The 23,744-nt window shown below is 41.1% G+C and overlaps 1 protein-coding gene across 8 annotated transcripts in view; it reads left to right on the forward strand.

Moving 5' to 3' along the window:
• Positions 1-23,744, forward strand: part of LOC309612166 (uncharacterized protein) — a 38,363-nt gene that overhangs the window by 371 nt on the left and 14,248 nt on the right. For 7 of the 8 annotated variants that reach the window (XR_014235019.1, XM_082357536.1, XM_082357537.1 and 4 more), the window contains exon 2: positions 245-391. Coding sequence is in view for 5 of the 8 variants with exons in the window: in XM_082357537.1 (XP_082213663.1) it covers positions 287-391 (105 nt within the window). In the remaining 3 variants the exon portion in view is untranslated. Of the gene's footprint in view, positions 1-244; positions 392-10,889; positions 11,023-23,744 lie in introns of all 8 variants that reach the window. The other variant, XR_014235018.1, reaches the window with a different exon arrangement.

Consider the following 23,744-nt stretch of genomic DNA (forward strand, 5'->3'; position numbering starts at 1 on the left):
TTTTCTCCGTGGAGAATATGCTTGCATCAGTGGTGCCGCACGGAGCTTCAAAAATTAGTTTCGTTATCTTTTTCCAACACTCTTCTCCCCATTTAAAAAGAAATCGATTGCTTACTTTTCGTTGGTGTCACCCTCCAAACCCCGCCCCCCCCCACCAAGGCTTTGAGTATTTTCTGCAGAAGACCAGCTTGAAGGCACCTTTTAACTCAGACCAAAGGTAATCACTAATTCTTCCTCTCCCAAGACAGTGCCCAGAGGGCCTTGGCCCAGTGAAGCAGTGCCCTCAATGCCCTACGCACACCTCCTGCGAGGCTCCAGGCCGCTAGCCAGAGTGGCGCCCCCTGCCCCGACGCACACGTGGACCAAAAAGGCGTTCAACACTGAGAACCAGGTGAGGGCTGCCTTTTCACTCCAGCTATTCTCAACTTCTGCAGGAGGTGCCAGTCCTCTGGCTTAGGCAGGCACACGTCAGGAAAGGGGCTTGAACTGAGGCAGAGGCTGGGACCTCCAGGCCTTAACCTAATGTATCCTGGTAAATCAAGCAATCTGGTCGGGGTGGGGAGGGGGGGGGGACAAACTTAAAAAATAAATAAATAAAAGCCAAGGGGCTGGGAAAGGGGCGTTTACAAGACTCTTGGAGCGCTCTGAGCTTTTACATACATGTATGCATATTTTCTAGTGGGGGAGGAAAAGGGGACTATATCATGTATTGCCCACAGTAGGACACTTTTGAGCAAAAAAGAGAGCTCTGTATAATTATGCCCCCTGGAGCATATTTATAATTTATAATTATGCACAAACAAGTTACTCTGGTGATAAGCAGTTCCTGGGAGGTTGGCCAGAGAGGACACAGACTGTACGACAGGCCACCACAGGGCCGCAGGGTTTGAAAAGGTCAAGGAGTGGTCCCATGCCTCCTGGCAGGTCTCACCAAGCTACTCCTCACGAAACAGGACCCAGTCCCTGACCCTAGGGGGACTCATCTGTTCCCCCAGGCCATCACCATGAGTGGTGAACAGTATCCTTTCACCCAGTCTGGTCCCATGAAGACACCTGTGCTGGTCCCTGTCTCAGGAACAGACCTCTGTTTCTCTGCCGAGGGGTCAGAAAGAAAGGCGCCAGCCTCCTCTGTTCAGTGGCCACCAACAGCGCTTTATAACTAGGGGTTTAGGAGACCCTGTTCCAGCCCTGTCTGGGCCTCTGATTTTTGAATGAAAATTGAGTCAAGACATTTTTTTTTTTTTCCTCCCTGGGTCCTCTTTTTTAAACTGTAAAATGAGAAGCCTAACACCCGCCCTGCTCAGCTCATGTGATTGCTTTAGAATTATATTTTTCAATTCCAGGAAATCTATGAAGGTTTACCATAAGCTGGGCCTGCGCTGGGTGTTAAGGATCCAAGTATGAGTAAGCTTTGGTCTCTGACACCCAGGAGCTCCTAGTCCGGCTTCAGACAGACATATGGAAATACATCATTTCATTGTGTAACAATGTGGCAATTAGATATCAAAGCATCCAGGAAGTGTAGAGGAAGGAACCACTTTTCCCGGGCTTCAGGGAATTTTCCAGAAAATGTGATTTTTTTCACATTTTTTTCAAGTATTTATTGAAACCTACTGTGTACCAGACACTGAGAAAAGAGATACAATGATTTAAAAAATGTACTTCCTGTACATAAATAACATAAATAAGAGATTGTCATTGGCATTTCAGGCAGAGAGAAAGAATGTGCAGAAGCAAAGGAGTGGGATGTTCTGAAATTTCTAGTAACTCCCCATGGCTCTGGTATTGGCAGCTTGGTGGCAGTGGCCAGGCACGTGGCAGGCAAAGTGAGTTGGGATTAGAATGGGGAGGGGCTGATAGACCAACCAGAATAGAAGAGATGTAGAGTCTAGGCTACCATTAAATGGGGCAAGTAGCATGGTTGGTTGGGGTTCTAGAAAGATCACGCTGGAGGTCACATGGAGTAAATATCAGTGCACTTCCAAGGAAAAAGAAAGCACTGTCACCTGGAGAGACTGAGAAAATAACTGATAGTGATGGGTAACCGATGCTGTAAACGATTGATAGTATTGATACATTCATTACTTCTGATGAAATTATACAGTGGCCACAGTCCTGCCCATTCTTGAAGGCCAAATTCATGACCTTTGGAAACGACTGTAGTGCAGGATAAATTACATGATTTATACCAAGTGCCTTAAACCTTTTTACCTGGATTGATAGTAATTCTTGTCAGATTGAAAAAAAAAAAAACATGTAGTAGGAAGATCTGTGTGGGACTCTTCATTCATTCACTTTTTAGCTATATGACCTTAGATGAATTTAGAATACCTTAATTATAAAATAGAACGGTAATCTGAAATTTACCTAACGTGAAAATTATGGAAGATGTATATAAGGCAACTAGCACAAGGTCTTGCATGTAACATAAATAAATATTATTATTATTATGGAAATATGTCCACAGAAAGCAATCCAACTTTTAATAATAATAATAATAGACAAAATGCTTAAAGTATCAATAAAATGTAAAGGAGTTGTTAAATATACAGCCGTAGGTATGGTTAAATACAATTATGTAGCTATGATAAAAGGTGATGTGCCAATTAAAATAAGGATTATATAATTACAGGGAAATATTCACCAGTCCACTCTGTAGAACAGTCAGATCCAGTTGCCATAGGTCACTAATCTGTTCTGCATGCTTTCCAGAACATTCTCTGTCTTGAAATGTACTTAACTGCTCCTTAATTCACGTCATCACTCATTAGTTCATTTATTTAGCAAACGTACGGTAGTTTCCTGCTAAGTATGAAGCCCTAAGCTAAGTACTGTGTTCCTTGATCAAATAAGTGGTTTCTGAGAACAACTCCTAAGACTACTGTGTCACTTGAAGGCTGACATATACCACGGGTGATGACATTCATGTTTCTTAAACAACTCTCACAGCAAGCCATACCTAGGCTCAAAAATTTGTGACAAACTTCCACGACGGACTGTAGAGAATGCTGCCATGTGCTGATGTGCAGGCTGTGGACTGCACAAGTGCAGAACATTCCATTCCCCATTGAAGTCTTTGTGAATGGCACCCCTGGGGTTGTGCAAAACACAATCTTCTTGACCATACCCGGAAACTTGGGTATAGACACGGGGCTGGAACTCAAGAACTTCCCAACAACTTCATCTCCCACTCCTCTTGGTTACATGCCCACCAGCCACTCACACCATTTTGTGGACTCCAGTTTCCCACCTCTATGCCTATGACTTGAGTCATACCCTACTTGATGGTTGGTGCCTCTGTGTTTCCCTGGAATTACTCCTTTCCAAGGAGTTCCCTCTATGTTGCTCTAATCATGTTCCCTAGTTCTCTTATTTGGCTTTATGGCTGCCTCAGGTTTTAAATGGTATGTTCAAGATCAGGGAGGCATGGGTGTGCTTGGTCAATAACAAGGAGGTTGGTGGTGTTAATGCATGAGTTGCAATCTAGATATTCCTGATGATAGAATCTACAGATCTCTTAGTATCAGAATCAGTAAAAGTCGCCACGAAGATAAGTGCCCCAAATTATTCCTCCATGTTAACTCTAGGAAGAGTTTCTGTCATTCCTTTGTGTAAGGAGGAAGGGAGAGATCCAGGGAAGAGGGTACACAGCTTCCCTGCTACAGCTGTCAGAGATGCATTTGGCCAAGTTCACTATGACCCTGGGGTTTGGATACAGTCATGATGGAGAGATACATTTCCAGTGGTGATGAGGCCTGTGGCTTACTTCCGAGCTTCATGACATAAATTGCCCCATTACTGTGAGAGTCTTCTCTATTACTAACTTTAATAATAATTATACTTTAATTATGCCTTTTGAGTGCTAGACTAGCCACTTTCTCTCTGGTTCTTATACAACCCATCAAAATAGATATTAGTGCCCCCACTTTACAGATGAAGAAACCAGGACCCAGAGAAACTCTTTAACTTTTCCCATGGTTGCCCATTACTCAGTGGCTATGCTGGTCACGTGTGTGTGTGTGTGCGCGCGTGTGCGCGTGTGTGCGCGTGCTGGGGAAGAAGGGGGCAGGGGAATGAATAAGGTTTACTACATCACGTTGCCTGTCATCATGCTTTTTTAGATGTCTAAACCTTTAGCTTAAATGGCCCACTTATAATCCTTCCATAATAGTGATTTCTTTTCTCAATTTTCTCCAAGCAGCTTGTGGTTGAAAAATAGCTGCTTATGTCCAAGGTGAATCCTAACAGTACCTATTAAAAGGTGACTTTGTGATGGTTTGTTTTACCATGGCTAGCTAAGGGGTCTGTTTTTCTCTTTGGATAAATGGTCCACTAGGAAAAGTCCAGTGTATAAATACAGAAGAAATTGCCATTTTGGAACCCTTTTTTTCCTCAGGCCCTAGGAGAATTTTTTGTTGTTGTTGTTGCTTTTAAATTAGAGGATGCTGGGAAACCCAGGATATGGGAATTTTCTGGGTATCACAAATTGTCTACCATCCTGTTATGTATTGCTGAGCAGCTAATAAACAAAAGCGAAAACAGGTAAAACGATCCAGCTGGTCCAGGAAGTGCTGCAAATTTACATTTATCTAGAGTGTTAGGTTACTGTAAAAATAGATTCAGTCAGAAGGGTGTTCTGGAAAATCTAGTGTGTGTTTCCATACCTGGCACACAGATAGACCTCAAGGGAGCTGAGTGCCCACCTCTGTTTCATGACCTTTAGGGCTCTGTGTGGCACTTCAATCCCCTGCCCATCGTGGAGTGGCGGTAACGATACTTTCCTTACCAAGGGAATAGGCTGAATCAAATGATCATTTACGTCCCTTTTCAGCTTTTAAAAGCCAACCTTCAGTTTGGGAAAATCAAGCTGGTCACCAGTAGACCAGTGTCTGAACAAGGACACATTGAGTCGATCTGGGCCCCAACTTGGCCAGTTAGCAACATGGCCTTGGATGGCCCTGATTGCTCAGACTAAGGTCTATTAAGAATTAATATGTGCCACAGCCTTGACAGTTTACAAAGCACTCTTATGAATTTTGTGCCATTTAATCTTCACGATAGCTCCATAAAGGAGGTTCATTACTGGCCTCGGTAGAAGAAACTGTGTCTCAAGGAATTTAAGTCACTAGCTCGTGAGCACAAACCCAGTACTTCTGATAGCAAATCCTGCGTTCATTTTACGACACAGCTCTCCTTCCTGCAACTGCCTTCCGCTTCTGCCTTGTCCTTGCATCCCTCTTTCTCCTCTCTCTCTTCTCTTTCCTTCTGTGTCAAAATTTTGTTTTAAATTTAAAACAATTTTGAGGTCCTACATTGGGGCTCCTTGCATAGAATTTCATTTGATGGTTTCATTGGATAGTTGCAAACCAGGAAAGCATATCTAAACAAAAAGGCATTATGTATAGAATAGTGGTTTCCACCTTGTGAGCCCTGGATCCCCAGGTGGGCTTAGAGTAGAGCGTGTGCAGCATGGAGACTCAGCGCTATACAGGGCAATCTACTCAGTAGACCACAGATGGAATGAATGGTATGCCTCACCCATATCTGTGCAATTCACATCCAAATATGCATGAGTGCTTTGGGGGTTAATAAAATATAAAACTGTAAGCAAACAACTAATTTCATAGTATTGCTCCCCATTTAGGCAATTAAAAAATATATCTAGGTATAATTGCTATCCCTTGGGACAACATGAAATTTTATATTATTCAAATTGTGTCCCAGAACTCAGAAAGGTTGAGGCTTGTTCTTCACTGGATGGATAGCTCCTAGCAATGAAGCCAACACTTTAGAAAATGGGTTCTTCTGTATGTGTGGACCTGGGGGATGGTGTGTGATCCTGGGGGTGTAAACTGGAGGAAGGTTGAAGAAATAATGTCCTTTGTTCTAAATATGGGGTGTGCATCAAGCCTCAGGCTTCATTATCTTCATATGCATAATAAGAGAGCTTGCTAAAAACTATGACTTTTAGGGTATTTTGCTACAGGGAAGTAATCCTCTTTCTAAATCACACAGTTGCTCAGTGACCACTGCGCTTGACCCCTGACAGACTCTGCAACGCATCTAGAAAAGAGTTAGGTACAAAAGTCAACCAATCGTCATTCAAGAGATCAGGAAGCTGTTACTGAGCCCTTATTCTGAAGTTCAGTAGCTCTCTGACCTTATGGCAATTACAGAATATCCCTAAACCTTAGCTTCTGCTTCTTGAAAATGGCACCATCATAGCACGGACCTTGCAGGGCGTCATGAGGACTGTGGGCAGGTGGGTGAATCTCTGTTGAGGGCCTGGAAGTAGTGTGGGTTGGCCCTGACTACAGGGCTCCTGTACAAAGTACAGTCAGCCCTCCTTAACTGCGGGTTCCACATCCATGGATTCAGTCAACTGTGGATCAAAAATATTTGAGAAAAATAATTCCAGAAAGTTCCAATAAGCAAAACATGAATTTGCCTGCATCAGCAACTATTTCCATAGCATTTACGTTGTGTTAGGTATTATAAGTAATCGAGAGATTATTTAAAGTATACGGGAAGATGTGCATAGGTTATATGCAAATTTTAAAAATTTATATAAGGGACATGAGCATCTGTGGATTTTGGCTTCTGAGGGGGAGTGGGGGAGGGGTCCTGGAACCAATCCCCTATGGATACTGAGGACAACTGGGAGACAAGGTCACTGTCAGACCATGGGGGAATATGACTGCTGAGTTAAAATACTAGGACTTCATGCCACTGACCAGATGTTCCCCTGTCCTCCGGATGAAAGATCCTTATTAGCCAGAAATCACATGGTGTAGTAGAAAGAGGCACTAGACCAAGAGCTGAGTTAGTTAAATTTTCTTCTTTTATATGTTTGTATTAGTTATCTGTTGCTGCATAACAAATTGCCCCCCAAAGCTTCAGCTTCCAAGGTCACCCATTTAGGTATTGGCAGGTTTCAAGTCCTTGAACGTTGTTGGACTGAGGATCTCATTTCCTCCCTGGCTGTTGACTGGAAACCACCCTCAGTTCTGAGTCACATGAGCCTCTCCACATGGCAGCTGACAGCATGGCATCTTGCTTGATTAGAGCAAATACCCCAGAAGAGCCAGAGAGAAGTCAAAGTCTTTTATAGCCTAATCCCAGAAGTGACATCCCACATCATTTTGCCATAGTCTGCTTGTCAGAAGCAAGCCACCAAGGCCATCGCAAACACAACAGGAGAGGATTACACAAGGTGTGAATACCAGGAACCATGAGGAGCCTTTTCAGAACTTGCCTGCCTTGGCATTCTCTAGGGTGGTACATCAGAATCTTGGGGTGAAGATGATTATGTTTAACAGGAAGGGGTGGAAGCTAACAGCTGCTGACCTACACTGAGGGAATTTGTACACTTCTGATATTCTTCAAGAATTCTCCCCTCTGGCATGGTGGCTCCATCACTGGGCAATGGGCTATCTCAGCCTCTCTACCCCCTGCCATCTTGATCTACCTTGAGGTGCCCAAGCATCTCCCTGGAATCTAGGAATGGGCAGAGAATGCCCCAATCTAGAGACTTGGAGGCCCTGGAGACCTAGCGCCATGTTTTAATTTCCCTCTGTACCCTCAGTGCTAGGACAGTGATGGATGTGTGGTGGTTGCTATCACGGTTTTCTGGGTAAATCAACTTCTTAGAAGCCTGGTGTTGTAGAATGAGCCTGGATGCGGGAGTGCAGCAGAGAGACCTGGGCCTGACCCACATCTGCCTGGGCCTCTGCACTTCCGTGCCCACGCAGGACCCTCAGTCTGTGCTTGAATGAAAAGGGGCTGCGTCCTGTCATCCAGTCTTCAAATGCTTCTTGGATGTTTCTAAATGATTACTTTTTAAGTCCACATTTCACAACTAAAATGATTCCATTGTGTTCTGAAAATCTCCTTAATTGAATGTTCTCTTTGTCAACCCAATAAACTGCTAGTTTTGCAATAAGATTCCCCTGGCACATTTCCTGGGAGATTTAGTGTGAGAAATTCACTCACACAACTAGAAATATAGTAATAAATGCCTGTCAGTTAGCTCAGTTCTGTTGATGGATCACGTTCTGTGTGTCAAGCACCATACTAGGTTCTGGGCAGAGCACAGTGGACCGTATAGGAACTCACAGTATAATGAAAGACGCCTCTCATGCCCTACCCTATTTCCTCATCTGAGATTTTTTTCTTTTTTTTTTTTCCTTTTCCTATCACATTTTTGCTTGAGCCATAAATCACCAAGATTGTCTTACACACATGAAGTGACCAGAGTCGAGGGATAAATGTGCCAGGTTAAAGATGGCCACAGAGTTTTGACACTCCTCCCATTAAGAGGCGGGGTCCCGTGCCCTGACCTTGAATATAAACTCGTGTGAGATTGTTTGGACCAATAAAAAATGGTGGATATGTTGCATGGCCAGTTCTAGGTCTTGCCTTCGAGAAGACTGGAAGCTTCTTCCTTAGTCTCTTGGAGGCCTGAGCCTCCAAATAAATCCAATCAACTACCCTCCTGGAGAAACCTCACAGAAAGGCCCAAAAGATGACATGGAGAGGGAGAGGGGCCCATTGGAGCCAAGCCTTCTGGCCAAACCTTGACAAAGCTCCAGGCAGGAGAATGAAAGCCATCTTGATCCTCCCAGACCAGACCAGCCCCCAACAGAATACCACCGAGTTGCCAGCTGCCCAAATACCTGCTGCACAAAATCACCGTATAATACCCTGGTGGTGGTTTTCCACCATTAAGTATCAGGTCAGTTTTTCACTCAGTAAATAGGAAACTTCTATTTGGGTCTGCTAGGCAGTTCCTCTAGGAAGCCTTACCCAGAGGAATAAAAAGAATTCCTATCGTAAGATGATACTTAATAAACACAGGTTGAATGACTCCCAAGCCCTCCTTCTTCTGATGCGTCTGGCTTAGAGAATATCCTCTTTCCTGACGGGCATGGCATCATTGGACCATGACTATATACTGAATTCTGATTAATCTGCTGTAATTATATGAGGTGAACATGACTGTCTCAATAGATCAGGAGCTCCCTGAGGGAAAGGGCCACATCTTCTCCCTTCTCCTCTGTTCTGTACTTGTCACACTGCTGGGTACACATGCATGCGGAGAAAACGCAATTCCATTCAGAAAACAGTGGATTAGGCTGGTTCCTGTCTCCTAATTCTCAGAAGGTCAGCACTTTACAGCAATTTCCCATGAAGATGGGCCCAAGAGTTGCCATGGATATGGGAAGAGTATTATCATACCTTGAGGACTCCCCCAGAAATCCCTTTCTTGATTTTCAAAAACCACCAACGCTCTAATAATTATAAAAAATATTTCTTAATAACTATAAATGTGGCCTTATTCCCAGCACTCTGTGCAACGCATTATATTCTCCAGTAATTGAGACTCAGGCTCTCGACTGTCTGGAATACCTTTCTCACTTCCATAAATTTTGGCAAGATTCACGTTGAGCACCAGCTTTTTCAGGAATTCTCAGGTTGAGCTAAGAGTCTCCACTGTGCGAAGTTCTATCTTAGCCAAGCCATATTTCATTGAAATGATCCCTGCATATTCCTATTTTCAGCTGGTTAGTTCATTGAAAGTATAGATTACATCTTACCTGTGGTTGTATATGGAAGACTTTTTTTTTTTTTTTTTTTTTTGCTGCTCTTTCTGATTACATTTATTTTTATTGGAGTAGAGTTGATTTACAATGTTGTGTTAGTTTCAGATGTACAGCAAAGTGATTCACTTTTATATATATACATATATACACACACACACATATATATATATTCTTATTCTTTTCCCTTATAGGTTATTACAAAATATTGAATATAGTTCTCTGTGCTATACAGTAGGTCCCTGTTGGTTATCTATTTTAGCATGTAGAAGGCTTCAACAGTGCCTGCACATTATAAATGACTGACGTAGGCCTTGCCTACTGTCTTCCAGTTTATCAAAGGTGTTCATTATTATCCTTGTATAATTGTGGCTCAGAAAGGAAAGTGACTTTCTGAAGATCACCTAACCACAGGGACCCCCCACAGAGGCTTGCTAAGATTCCTCCCCATATCCTGAGACTGTAGGACTTCTCCCTGGTGGGAGGGAGATAGCTCCAGCCCTATCCTCCCCATGGATACACATCTTTTGTTTTCTGCGTCTGGGAAATGCCCCAGGAGTCCCTGCTGTGTTACCCCGGGAGACTGTTGCTCAATCCAGCAGCTGTTCTGGAGGAAAAGAAAAAGCAGAGGTTCTGAATGTATCATATACACAATGCAATATTGAATAGAAGATGGCTGAGAAGCGAGAATGCCTTGACGGTGCAGGCTTCTTCCAGTGAGGTCTAGCTCTTCATTTCCAGTGGGCGTCTCAGGAAGTACTAGTGTAAAAAATAAAACATATATATTACTAATACGGTGGCTATATAAAACAATACTTGGCCAAGAGAGTTAAGATATGATTCAGTCTTTGTTCATCAAGTTGCTAAATATTATTCAGAGAATGGAGTCACCATATGGTATAACTGAGTTTCCTTGGGAGGCTGGGTGAAATATCGTGTTGGATATAGAATGTGGAAATGTGCGTGTCTCCGGTGGTTTGAGTCTGAATCGAGCTGCAGACAGCTAATTCCATTAAGTCCTCGTGCAAAGACTCCAATGCACACGGCACATGGAAAAGGCATAGCCCGGCACGGATCACTCTAGGAGGTCGATTTCTCTTCCCAAACTGATGAAGAGTGGGCAAGCCACACAGCTAGACCCAGATGCAATCTTGAAAGAAAAATGTGTGTGGGCAAGTGCAGTACCAGCTGGGAAAGTCTAAGTGGCTGAAACCTATGACTCAGAAATCTTAAATTGCCTTGAAATTAATGAAGCTCTGTGGGGATGACTCAGTTCATTCATGTCCTTAGCTTGCAGGCTTAAACGCTGGCAGAAGCGGACATTGTCCAAAGCCTGGAAGATCAGACCCCACAAAAGGAAACACCTCTCAGGCTGGGAGGTGGTCTGGGGTGCGTGTCACAGGAGCAGGGGCTGGAGAGGCAGGTGAGCTGGTATTTCTTCTTCCCGTGGAGACGAAGCAACCTCATTCAAGTGCCATGCTCTCTGGACCTGATTTCTGTCCCTGTAAAACGAAAAGGAGAGATCTGATGATTTTTTCCAGTGTTGTCAACTTCGGTATTCTGATTAACTAGGGTCCCAGTAAGAAACAGCATTTGCCCCAGATGGTTCAAATGAGGAGATTTTAACACAGGGACTATTTATAGATGTCTGTGCCAGGTTAAGAGAACAAATAAGAAAGAGTAAGGCACCCAGAGACCAGTAAAGGCAGGAAGCCATTGTCACTCCCACGGCCAAAAGAATGAAAGGAAAACAGTGTTACTGGAGCCCAGTGAGAGTTGGAACTCTGGAGAAACCCACCCAGGACTCTGGAGGAGGGCACCCAGTGGGAACCATAGTCCCTCCCACACACACCATGATGACACAAAGAGGGAGCAGAAAAGAAATAACTTAAACTGCATCTTATCCCCTCCCCCCTCCAGTTTCCCACTGGTGCCTCTCGTTGGCAAACCCAACTGGATGCCATCAGGCAAGGGAAGCCAGATCAAGCAGGCCACAGGGCCTGGAACAGTGTGGAGAAGGCTAGAGAATGCATCTAGAGTGGGCGAAAACACAAAAGCCAGCACATAATCTATGACTTTATACATGTGACTATGTTCCTACATTAGGGAAAAGGGCAGAACACATCTTTTTTTTTTTTTTTTTTCTGGAGAGATTGAAGAATAATTCTCAAGTAACAGAGTTCCTGAGGGCAGGGACCAGGTTTTGCTGATTTCTTTAACCCATCAGAATCTATCACAATGCCTGGCACCTAGGAGATAATCAGCAAATAGTTGGTGGATTAAAGGCTGATCACAAATCCACATTTATAAACATCTACAGGTGTCCAAGGCATGATGCTCTGTTAATATCTGTTGAATGAATAATGAATGTGTAGGTTCAAAACAAATTACATAATCTTTCGGATAATAGGTTCTGCAAAGCTCAGGCAAACCCTTGGTATTTTTGTTCTCGTAGTTGTTTCTTTCTTTTTTTTTTTTTTTTTCCGCCCACGCCGTGTGGCTTGTGTGATCTTAGTTCCCCGAGCAGAGATTGAACTCTGGCCCTCAGCAGTGAAAGCAAAGAGTCCTAACCACTGGCATTCCCGTAGTTGTTTCTAATGTGATTGATGGTTATCATTGCACAAGCTGTATAAATGTCCTGGACTAGGAAAATGGTCCCTACATTGTGAGACCCAATGATATATTAAATGCATAAGCAAGAGGGACTTCAAAGAGATATCTCCTGCTTTCCTCAGTGCTGAGGTTCCCAGCAGGAGTGCTTACAAAAGTAGAATGTTTAGCATATTTCAATACACGTGGCATCACCTCCTGACATGTACCTGTTCTAACAGAGGGATGCTCTTTAACAGGCCATGGATGGACATCCAGCTGTACCATTACTCAGCTCTCTGACTTGAGACAAAAACTTGACCCAGTGAACCTCAGTTCCGGTTTAATGCTGCCTCCCAGGATCAGTGTGAGAACTGAATGAGAGGATGGGTGTCAAGTTCCTGGTAGAAAGCCCGGCGTGGAATCGATGTTCCCTTGCTCTCAGCTCCATCTTTGTAGTGGAGGCATTGATTTCCTTAGAGTTGACATAAGGTGTAAGACCAGCAATGAGAAAAGATGTTTTCTGCATTGCTATCTAAATCATCTTTAACAGAAAGTCACTTCTTTCATTATGGGGACAATCCTATGCATAAGAGAAGCATAAGACATATTACAAGTTACAGAACACATCTAAATGACTATCCCTTACTGTTCATATTTAGGAAGTGATGTTCACATGTGTCATCTTAGGATATAGAGGGTCATCACAGGTACGTGTTGGTAATTCTTCTCTTTAGTGTTCACCTAGCTCATGTGCTGATCCTGTTCTCCCACCCTTCTATGATGGTCAAATCCAGTTCCTTCTAAAGAGGCTGAAATGGCAGATGCTTTTTTTCTTAAGCCTTCTTTGTATCTAAGCAGGGTCATGTGATAAAATCATGACTCATGGAACGAAGGGCATTTTTTGTTAGAATATTTCTTTTGGTCCTCAGTTCCTGAAACTGAGTAATAAATGTGAAATGGATGTCTTTTGTCATGTGTAACCAGCTTCTTTCAATTACACCTGAGTTTATGATAATGAGGTGACTTCTGGAAAGTCCCTAAGGATGGGGGCTGGTTGCCAGGGGAACCAACCTCGATTAGAGGATTGGAAATTCCAGCCCCACCCTCTAACCTCCAGGGAGGGGAGAGGGCTGGAGATTGATTTCAATCACCAATGGCCAATGATTGCATCAGTCATGTCTATGTAATGAAGCCACCATAAAAACCCAAAAGGACGGTTTCAGAGAGCTTCCAGGTTGAACCAGGAGGCACCCATGTACCTGGAAATTGAAGTACCCTGAACTTTATGAGGACAGAAGCTCCTGTGCTCAGGACCCTTTTGGACCCCACCCTACGTATCTCTTCACCTGGCTGTTTATTTGTTTATTAGTATCCTTTAATATCATTTGTAATAAAATGGTAATCTAGTAAGTAGACTGGTTTCCTGAGTTCTGTGAGTCACTAACAAATTAATCAAACCCTAAGAGGGGGTTGTGGGAGCCTCCAGTTTATAGACTATTGGTCAGAAGCACAGGTAACAACCTGGACTTGCAATTGCACAAGTGTGTGTGTGTGTGTGTGTGTGTGTGTGTGTGTGTGTGTGTGAGGGGTGTAGTCTTGTGGGATGGAGCCCTTAACCTGTGGGGTCTGACACTATCTCCAGTATCTCCAGGTAGAAAGTGTCAGAATTAAGTTAAATAATATGACATCCAGGTGTCACAGAATTGTTTGATGTGTGGGTTTTCCAAACCACACATTGGAAGTGAGTAGTGTTGGAGTGGAGTAGTGTGAGAGTGAAGGAAACATACACCTGGAATGTTGTTTTTATACAAGAGAACTGGAGAGACATTGCCCAGAGGCCTGTGAAATTGAGCTGTGAAATAACCAAATTCCTGTCTTAAGCATTTGCATCCTTAGAGATTCATTTACGAGCACTTGTACAAAACACTGTTCATGCCTTGTTTTGTCATGTATTCTGTTACATGCAGCCAAAAGCATTCTAACAGAGAAGTTCTCTTTAGATTTGTTCTGGGAGAATAACCGAGTCCCTGTGTTCCTATCTCTTTTCTCCAGTGGCTAATTAAAAGCCTAGAGGTCAGAATCACGTTACACATTCTTGATTCCTCCATCCTCTTACTTATTGATCCATTCAATCAATCATTCATTATTTATTCAATCAATTCAGTATGTACTTATTCAATCTGTACCTATTCTTTATTCCAGTGGTTGACTTCTGTTGGCCTTTAGAACCTTGCTTCAGCATCATGACCTTGAGAAAATCTTCCTGGCATCCCTACATTCAGCTAAATGCTCTTCTTCTGTGCATTCTAGCAGTCAGTCATTATATCCTTTTTGGCATCTATCGTATTATATTGAAATAATTTGTTTGTATATCTGTCCAACTAGAATATATGTTTTCTAATAAATGCAGGGACTAGTCAATAGTCTTCCTTCCTTCCTCTCTCTCTCCCTCTTTTCCTTCTTTCCTTCCTTTTTCTTTTCTTTCTTCCTTTTCTCCTCCTCCTCCTTCCCTCCCTCCCTTTCTTTCTTCCTTCCTTCTTCTTTTTTTTTCTTTCTTTTTTCCTTTTCTCCTCCTCCTCCTCCTCCATCTCCTCTTTCTCCCTTTTTCCTCTTTTGTTCCTCTTCTATATGCTCAAGGTATGGTATAGTAAAGTTCTTGACCATTAATGAATATTTCAAAACTCTTTATAGACAAGAATTAAACTGGGTACCTTGGGAAATACAGAAGCATAACATACCTGGTAATTAAGGGCAGAGATTGTGCTAATTGACTGCAATCCTAGTGCATGACCCAGAGAATGTGCTCAGTAAATGTTTGGTGAGTGAAAGAATTAGACTCAAAGAGGATCAATTTTATTGAAATGACAAAACTGACAAAAGAATCATTTTGGATATGAGTCAATGCTGCCTTGTGTAGCATTAGGTAATAGTGATGTTTCATAAATATGTATTAAATAAATAACGTATACCTTTAATGAGTCCAGAATTTAAAATTTAAAATGTTGTATGTTGTGAAATATGACACTGTCCTGATGGCTAATGTCTCTGCCTCATTTTGGGCATAGTTTATTCTTTCTCTGATGATTTGAATTATTAGCTTCATCATATGCTAAGTACTCATAGATAAAATAAGTTGTTTTCTTCAATCTTTATTTTATTACCTTGCACCTTACAACAGTGTCTCACTGTTTTATTCACTGTGTGTGAATGTGTGATGTGAGTGCCCCACTTTTGTCTTCCTTTTATTCCCAATGTTCTTCAATAATTCTTAGATATTTAAGGATCCAGATAAACTTTGGCTTCAAATGTTAAGCTCCATAAACATCTCAAAATGATTCCTTAAGGTTGAGATAGTATTAAATTTAGAGACTATGAGATGCAATATGGCAGAGTGAATAAAAGCACAGTTTTGGAATCAATTGCCCAGAACAAAAAGAATAGCTTCACAACTTTCTAACCTGCAGTCTTTGACAAGTCAGTGAATCAGTTTCTTCATTGGTAAAATAAGAATAATAATACTATCTATACTTAGGTTTGTCAACTAGACAAAATAAGAAAATGCATATTAAATATTTAGCCCAGTGTCTGGCACATAGAAAGTATTAACAGAGGTTAATTAGATATTTAATTTCCCAGCATTGTTCTAAAACTTCCCGTACCTCTATCCACAGCTGATGATGAAGGATAACACTCTACCCCAAGGGAACCAGTTCATGGGAAGGGTTGAGTCATCCAGATTTTCTGTGTTTTTATGAGGTCCTGAAACTACTTACCCAATGATGGTGGAGCTGTAGCTATGCAGTTGTGTCTGGGAAACTAGGGGCTGCCTGCAGTGGCAGGTCCTGGAGGAAATCAACTGAGCCAAACAGGAGATGAAGAAAAGCAGAAATAAGAAATTCAAGGTGACCTTGGTGGGGAGAGAAGACAGCCTTAGTTTCCATCTCAGTTCCTATGAAGTCTGGCAGGATGATGTTACTTGTACATCTAGGTTGGACAGGTGATCCTTCCAGTAAATTTTCTTTTTAATTGACCAAGTTTGCACAATTTCATGTTCCTTTCAACTTCAACAACCTTGGGCAGAGAAGGAATCTAATGGTTATGCTGTTTTTCCTATTAGATTGTATTCAGGATCAAATGAAGCCATGTAAAACTTGAAAAAGGAGAATGTGGCTCTTTTTCAGTTTTTCTATTTGATATATAAATCTAGGGACAATTGTAACATTGGTCTATCCTCCTCGCAGGTGACTTTGTAAATCCAATGAAATGACATATAGAGAAGTGTCATCTAAAATGAAAAGGATCACAGCCATGTGAGAATGGTGATTGCACTTCTCCCATGTGTCAAAGTTGTATCTGGAAAGTCATGTCCTGAGAATTGCATGAATGACTGCTATTGGATATTTGATCTTCAAATTGCCTTCATTTTAGCTTCAAGTCCTTGGGAGTATCTGTGACCTTTGGAACATGTGTGTTTTGTACTAAGAAATAGATACTAGCATGCAAAGACCCATATGTGGCAACTCATGCATTGTCACGTTAAATTGACCTCAGCATTCTCGTCTGAGTTATTTTCAAAAGGTATTAACCCTGAAGCATTAAGGGTTAAACCTCCAATAAAGATAGAAATGACTAATAGAAGGATACAGCAGAGAAGCACACTCTTGCACCACACATGATTCATGGTTTATAGAAAACACTTTGTAACAGGTTTGTTTGCTGTGAGCCATCAGACTCACTTTGAACGATGAAAAAACCTTGGTCTTTGTGCCAGAAGCTAATCATAACTTTCTCTAAAACTCTTGGTGACCACTTCACTCTGACTTTCTATGGCTGCATTCTGTAATGCAGCAAAGACCCTGAAACCACGTTTCCCCTAGACCAATGTAACGTAATTAAGAACAGGCATGACACATGAGTTGTGACTTGAGCTATGGTTTTAACGCTTTCCACTTAGCTGGTAGCTAGCACATAGGTAATGATATGGCCTTAAAGTAAGTTTCTTAAAAACATTTTTTGGCTTGTGACAACAAAAGAGTATCTTGTTTTTAACTCACATTGTTGACATTTCTCACTACTTAATAGAGATTCTTCTAAGTAAATGTGAATCGCGATGTTTAAAGATGTTTAAAAGAATGCAAGTAGTACCTCATGAGAACATCAAAGCATCATCACAAACTGCCATTAAAACTATTTACACAGAACTTTCTTAACCCAAATCATGGACTTTGAAGAGTTGCAGATTAAGGGCAAATTTCAGTATGGGGGAGCTGGGGTGAGACAAAAAGTCCAAAAAAAAAAAAAAAGAGAGAGAGAGAGAGAGAAATTAGAAGCTGTTAGGAGCAGACCTCTGCTTCCTTGTCCAGGAGCATCTGTCATTTGGCGTTACTGGGCCCAGGGTGACTGGACACCCAAACTCTGTTCTGTTTATTTCTGTGCAATTCAAATGGGAATTTTGAAGCACTCATCAATTGCTATTGCTTAGAATGAAAAATAATATTGCACTGGAAGGGAACTCGAAATAGGAGTTACTTTCAAGTTTACTGTTCAACCCAGGGTGTATTTTGAGGCCAAAATCATTGAAATTTGATATTCTTTAAAAATTTATTTATTGGCTGACAAATTAATTTTATAACATTGATGGTCTATAATGTAGTTCTATTCAAAACTATTTTCAAAAATAAAATTCTTTTTAAACTAAAAATAACACATCCCTGAAAACCAATATTTGTCCATGTACATTAAAGCAAATGTCAAAACATCTTTATATGGATTATCTGAAACAAAAAATAGTCTAAGCTGAATAAAAAGCTTTAGAGTATATTCCTACATTTAAACTGTTTTTAAGCTATTTATGTCTCCAAAATTATGTCAGTATTTTCCTGAATTCTGTCAATAGTCTTAGTGCTTTAATTTTAATGAATTATCTCCAATCCACCGCAAAGTTTCATTTTAAAATTCAAAAAATTTGAAATTTGACACTTTGAACTGACTCATTTATCTAGACCCTGTTTTTAATTGTGAAAACACGCTCTATGGATGCTGAAATATTTGGTAGGACCAGACAAATTCTGTTTTTGAAGGATATCCTTAAACTTTCCTTCATACTCAAGAGTGTAAGTATTTCACTCCAAATATTGTCCCAGGCCCTATTCTTACCTCATTCGAGTACCTTTCTTCCTCCAATGTATTGTTAGACAAGACTCTTCAAATAAGTTATTTCTCTTCACAATTATTTAGAATATTCCGTCAAACATATTAAGGAGTTTCAGAACTCAAGCCTGTACATCATTTGCACCTTCATACTTGTTCATTTCTACTGTTGCGTTTCTTGGAATAAAGTTTAATGTCTTCTTATTTGTAAGCTTTGTTTTTTTATTTGTTTTTGTTTTTGTTTTTTGACAACAGTCACTAAGATTTATTGAGCCTGGCAGTTTCCATCAATGACCTTGTTCAATCCTCAAAGCAGCTCTGTGAGGGCGGCGGTACTGATATCACCCCCATTTTACACATGTGTAAACCGAGGCCGTGACCTCTCCTGCCTTACTCCTGGATCCGTGGGTACTTCTCGCCTCTGTACGTGTTTTCCTTTCATCAAGCAGGGACAATAAATGGCACCTACGTCCTCCGGGGCCTGTAGTGACATTAGCAGACATGACTGCTGTCACCATCACAGCTCTTTAAACTAACAGAGCCTAAGCTTTGTTTTATTAATTGGAATTTGTTAAAAGCTTCAAAAGCTGCAGGAGTTATTTTGTTGTTTATTTTGGGCGGGGGGTGTGTCCCATTTGGTTTTGAACAGAATATAACCAAAATTTAGAGGCCTGTTTACAGAAAGTGTAATGACATTGCAGAGCACTTAGGGTCACTTACAGAGTAGTTCTGCAGAAATCAGTCGTTTGTAAAATCTGATTAAAGAAGGGGAATAAAGACTGTCGACACACGTATGCTGATTTTTTTTTTTTTAATATTCAACCTTTGTTTTGTTAGCAGTTTTGTAGTTTAGTTACTTGGGATGTTTATTTGCATGTGTGTATTTATGTTTATATTTTGACTACTACAGCTTTTGTTTTGATTGGTAGATTACTGCAGCTCATCTGAATGGCTTTTGTTTTTAAATTATCAAGGTATAATTGCCATACAATGTTATATTCGTTTCAGGGGTAAATGGCATTGTTAATTATGCTTGCCTCACAACCAATTCCAGCTCTGTTCCATAGGTTTTTAAATTTTATTTTTATATTACATTGTGAAAACAAATTTTTTTAATCTTTAATGTGGAACTTTTTTTTTTTTTTTAATACAGCAGGTTTTTATTAGTTATCCATTTTATACATATTAGTGCACACATGTCAATCGCAATCACCCAATTCATCCCAGCGCCACCCCTACCCCCCCACTGCTTTCCCCCCTTGGTGTCCATACGTTTGTTCTCTGCATCTGTGTCTCTATTTCTGCCCTGCAAACCGGTTCATCTGTACCATTTAATGTGGAACTTTTAAACTGAATTTGCAGTAACATTTAAATAGCTCTACTCTGATTTCATGAATTTAAAGAAGATTCATTATTGAAATAATCTGACTTTCCATGTGAAGTATCTTTTCTATGTAAAACAGGAATCATTTAACTCTTCGTGAACGTCTTTCAATAGCGCTAACGTGTTAAAAATCATAGTTTCACATTTGGTGTGTGAGCGAGAAAACTCAGAAGCCAACAAGAGCCAACTTAATTTGAACTGTGATTTGATCTAAATTCAAAGTCATGCTCCGTAAAATAATTACAAACACACCTTCTGCCACTTTGTGTGTTGAATCATGGTTGTCAGGCCACTGTCTTCTTAAAATAATTTTGAAATGGATACTGGTGCTTCTTCAGTACAATTGGTCTTTTCGTTTTTGTGTGGTTAGTGAGATCACAGCAGCCTCCATGGTGGAAGATAAATGTTTACTAGCATTTTGTGACATGTCATAATTAACTTTCTTCAGAAACAGAGATTTCTACTTTATATTTCATTAACCATGCACGTGCACTATTTTGAGTTTTCTGATGCCAATATTACTATCAAATAAAATCATTAAAAATAGTTGTAAGTTTAAATTAAGTAATGAATGATACCCTCTTCTCTTTCAACTCTGTAAAGCAGGATTCTCAGGCTATTTCCTGCACATACTTCATACATATCTAACCTATATTTCACTAGTTTCCTCTATAGCCCTCTGAGTTGGCCTAGGAGCACTGTGAAGCTTGCAAGCTTCACCGTGGCCCTGGCACAGCTGTGTGGTCCACCAGGTGATGGGCAGCAGCTTCAGGTCTTTCTCTCACTGCCACTCAAGGATGGAAGGAGTTAGCTGTCCTTAGCTCCTAGTATCTGAGCACGCTTTGTCTTATTTGCAAGTCCCCTTCATGTTGTCGTTGAAAGAGAGGTTAGTTACCTTCTCTCTGGAAAGGGTCAAGAAAAGAGAGGCGTGGTGTTTTTTGTGCCATCCTTCAGATTTAATCATATGTTACCGCGGGTCTCTTTTGAGTACATTCAATGCTAGTAGATAGATCACGGCTGAGGCTTCAAGTGCAAAGTGAAGGTCTCCCAAACCCATCTGAGCTCATTTCAGTTCAATGAATAAATATAATACTGTGTTTAAAAGGAGGAAAGAGTGAAGAAAGAGAGAAGGAAGGAAAAGAAAGAAAGGGAGAAAGGAAGGAAGAAAAAGAAAAATCTAGAAAATGTTAAACAGATGAGACACTGGAAAACAGGTGTAAACCAAGCCACTTCTGGGTAAACTAAGATATAAGATCATCCTATGAAGAGAGACAATAAGTTAGTTAATGTCACAAAATTACTGTCTAACAAACCAACCTCAAACTCAGTAGCCTACGACAACAACCTTTGTTCTCATGGCTCGGTGGGTCCGCTGAGGGTCTGATTTCTTCTGGGTGTCCACACACTTCTAAACGTCAACTGGGATCAGCTCACTGTGGCTTCTCTCTGATCTTTATTTCTCCTGCCCTCACCCGAGACAGGCCAGCCAGCCTGAGTGAGTTTTGCTCAAGTCAGAGGGAGGCAAGACCAACTGCTTCTCAAGCCTTTAGTCACGTCGATTAATATCTCATTGGCCAAAGCAAGCCACATGGCCAACGTCAGGTCAAGGGATGGAGAGGCCGTCTGCTCTTGAAAGAAGGGAGAAAAAAGTTAATATGTTTGAATAGTAACCTAATCTCCCACCTAGAGACTCTCCAGGGAACCTCAATTAAGTGTTTTCATTTTGTGGATATTTCTTATGCACCATCTTTTTTGTGATATACTTTACCATACACGTGATATATTTCTCATTCAATCATCACAATTATATAAGGTGGATATATTATTATTTCTAATTTAAAAATAAGAAAACTGAAACTTCAGGGACTTAACCTTTAGCTCATGGATGACAGGGACAAAATTCCTCAGGTCTGAGTGACCTCACAGCCTTCTTTCTTAACTTCTTTGCTAAAATGCTCTACCTAATTATTTGGCACAAAGAAAGTCTTTTCCTGATGGTTGCTAGAGGTCCCACTAGCAGCTTGGAACACATTCTCTTGGAATCATTCTCATCTGAGCAGAATATTATTATTGATATAATTTTGAGCTGCTGTCATTTCATCCTGCTAAAAAATCACAGCATGAATCTGAAATATTAGGAAGACTTTGGGGCTAAAGAAAATAAGATGTCTGGAAAAAACGTGCCATATGTACAGGATTCAAGTGGCATCTGTGTGTGCTCATTACAGCCTGTCACTCTCTATCTGCTCAATTTGTTCACCAGGTAACTCAGACGACTCATGGGGTTGGAACTGTGTCGTGCCCACGGTCCTCTGTTTGCTTCCAGCTTAGGCTTAACAAAGTGGTTTATTCTTTTATTTTGTATCATTCAAGGAGACAGTATTTCTCCTCTCAGCCAACTGAATAAATACCTTCCCAAGATAAATTTGCTTTCCATTGAGAGTAGCTCGTTTATTATAATCCGCGTCAAGTCTCCCCACCTCATGCCTCTGAGATCAATGGGGTTAGCTAAGAAGTGGGCTCAGGGAAGGGAATTTGGACAGGAGTGATAGTGAGATAGATGGCTGATGGACAGAGGTGGTCCTGGAGGAAGAGGAGCAAATCAGGACAACCTAGAATCTGCATATTATAAACTACAGATTTTGGAGCTTGCTGGAATACTTCGGAGTCACTCCAAAGTTTTCTTTTTTATGGTTGAGGAAATGAAAGGCAGTGTGAATTAGCAATGAGTCCAAGTGAGTTAACAGCAAAGGCAAAAGTTAACTACAACTCCTAGCCCTATGTAATGATTAATTTCATGTGACTACTTGATTAGATCTTGGTGCCAGTTGTTTGATCAAGCACTAGTCTAGATGTTGCTGTGAAGGTATTTTGAAGATGTGATTAACATCTGCAATCAGTGGACTTTGGGAGGAGTAGAAATTCTGCCTCAAGACCACAGCATAGAAACCCTGCCTGAGTTTGCAGGCTGCTGGCCTGTGCTACAAACTTCAGACTTGCTAACCCCACAATTGCATGAACCAATTCCTTAAAATAAATCCTTGTCTATCTATATATCTGTTTATCTATCTGTCTATAGACACAAACACACATACATCCTATTTGTTCTCTTTCTCTCAAGAATCCTGACTGATACAGAGTTTGGTATCAAGAGTGGGGTGCTCTGTAACAAATACCTAAAAATGTGGAAGTAGCTTTGGAATAGATAATGTGTTGAAGCTAGAAGACTTTTGAGATTCATGCTAGAAAAATCCTGGGTTGCCTTAGAAACTATTTGTAGAAATAAGGATGTTAAAGGTGATTCTGGTGAGGGCTCAGAGGTACGTACATAGAGAACGCCATATGGTAACAGAGGCAGAGATGGCAGTGACGCTGCTATATGCCAAGGAATTCCTAGGACTACTAGAAGCTGGAAGAAGCAAAGAAAGGTCCTCCTTGAGAGGCTTTGGAAAGAGCATGGCCTGCCTTACTTGAACTTCTAGCCCCCAGAACCGTGAAAGAATAAACTTCTGTTGTTTTAAGCCCTTCAGTTTGGAATTCTGCCATAATTCTGGAACAGTGCTAGACTCTAGGGCTACAAAGAATAAGACATGGTCCTGCCTCTCAAAAAAATGTATTTTACACTAATCATTGTATTTATAAGTAGTATTAGTAGTATGGCTGTGGGCTGGTTTAGCACCACTGTAGAATAATGGGAGATGGGGAGAACACATTAAATATCAGCCTGCTGCTTTTGGATATCAGATACTTCCATCTGTCTCTAATCTTATAAATGGGGGGTTCTAATTACACGTGCAATGAATTAGAAGTGCCAGGTCTGTGTGGACTGAGAAGGGTAGGGAAGTTTCCTGGAGGAGTTTTTGCCTTAATCTGGTCTTGAAAGATAGATGGGATTTAGATAGACAGAGAATAGACATGAACACATTCTAGAAGAGCTAACTGTACAGGCAAAGACACAGAGGCTGGGATGAATAAGCCACTATTAAGCTTCGACTGTGTATTGGAAACTGTAGGTTTTG

The sequence above is a fragment of the Balaenoptera borealis genome, assembly GCF_965194805.1.
Source record: "Balaenoptera borealis genome assembly, chromosome: 15".
Taxonomy (NCBI): domain Eukaryota; kingdom Metazoa; phylum Chordata; class Mammalia; order Artiodactyla; family Balaenopteridae; genus Balaenoptera; species Balaenoptera borealis.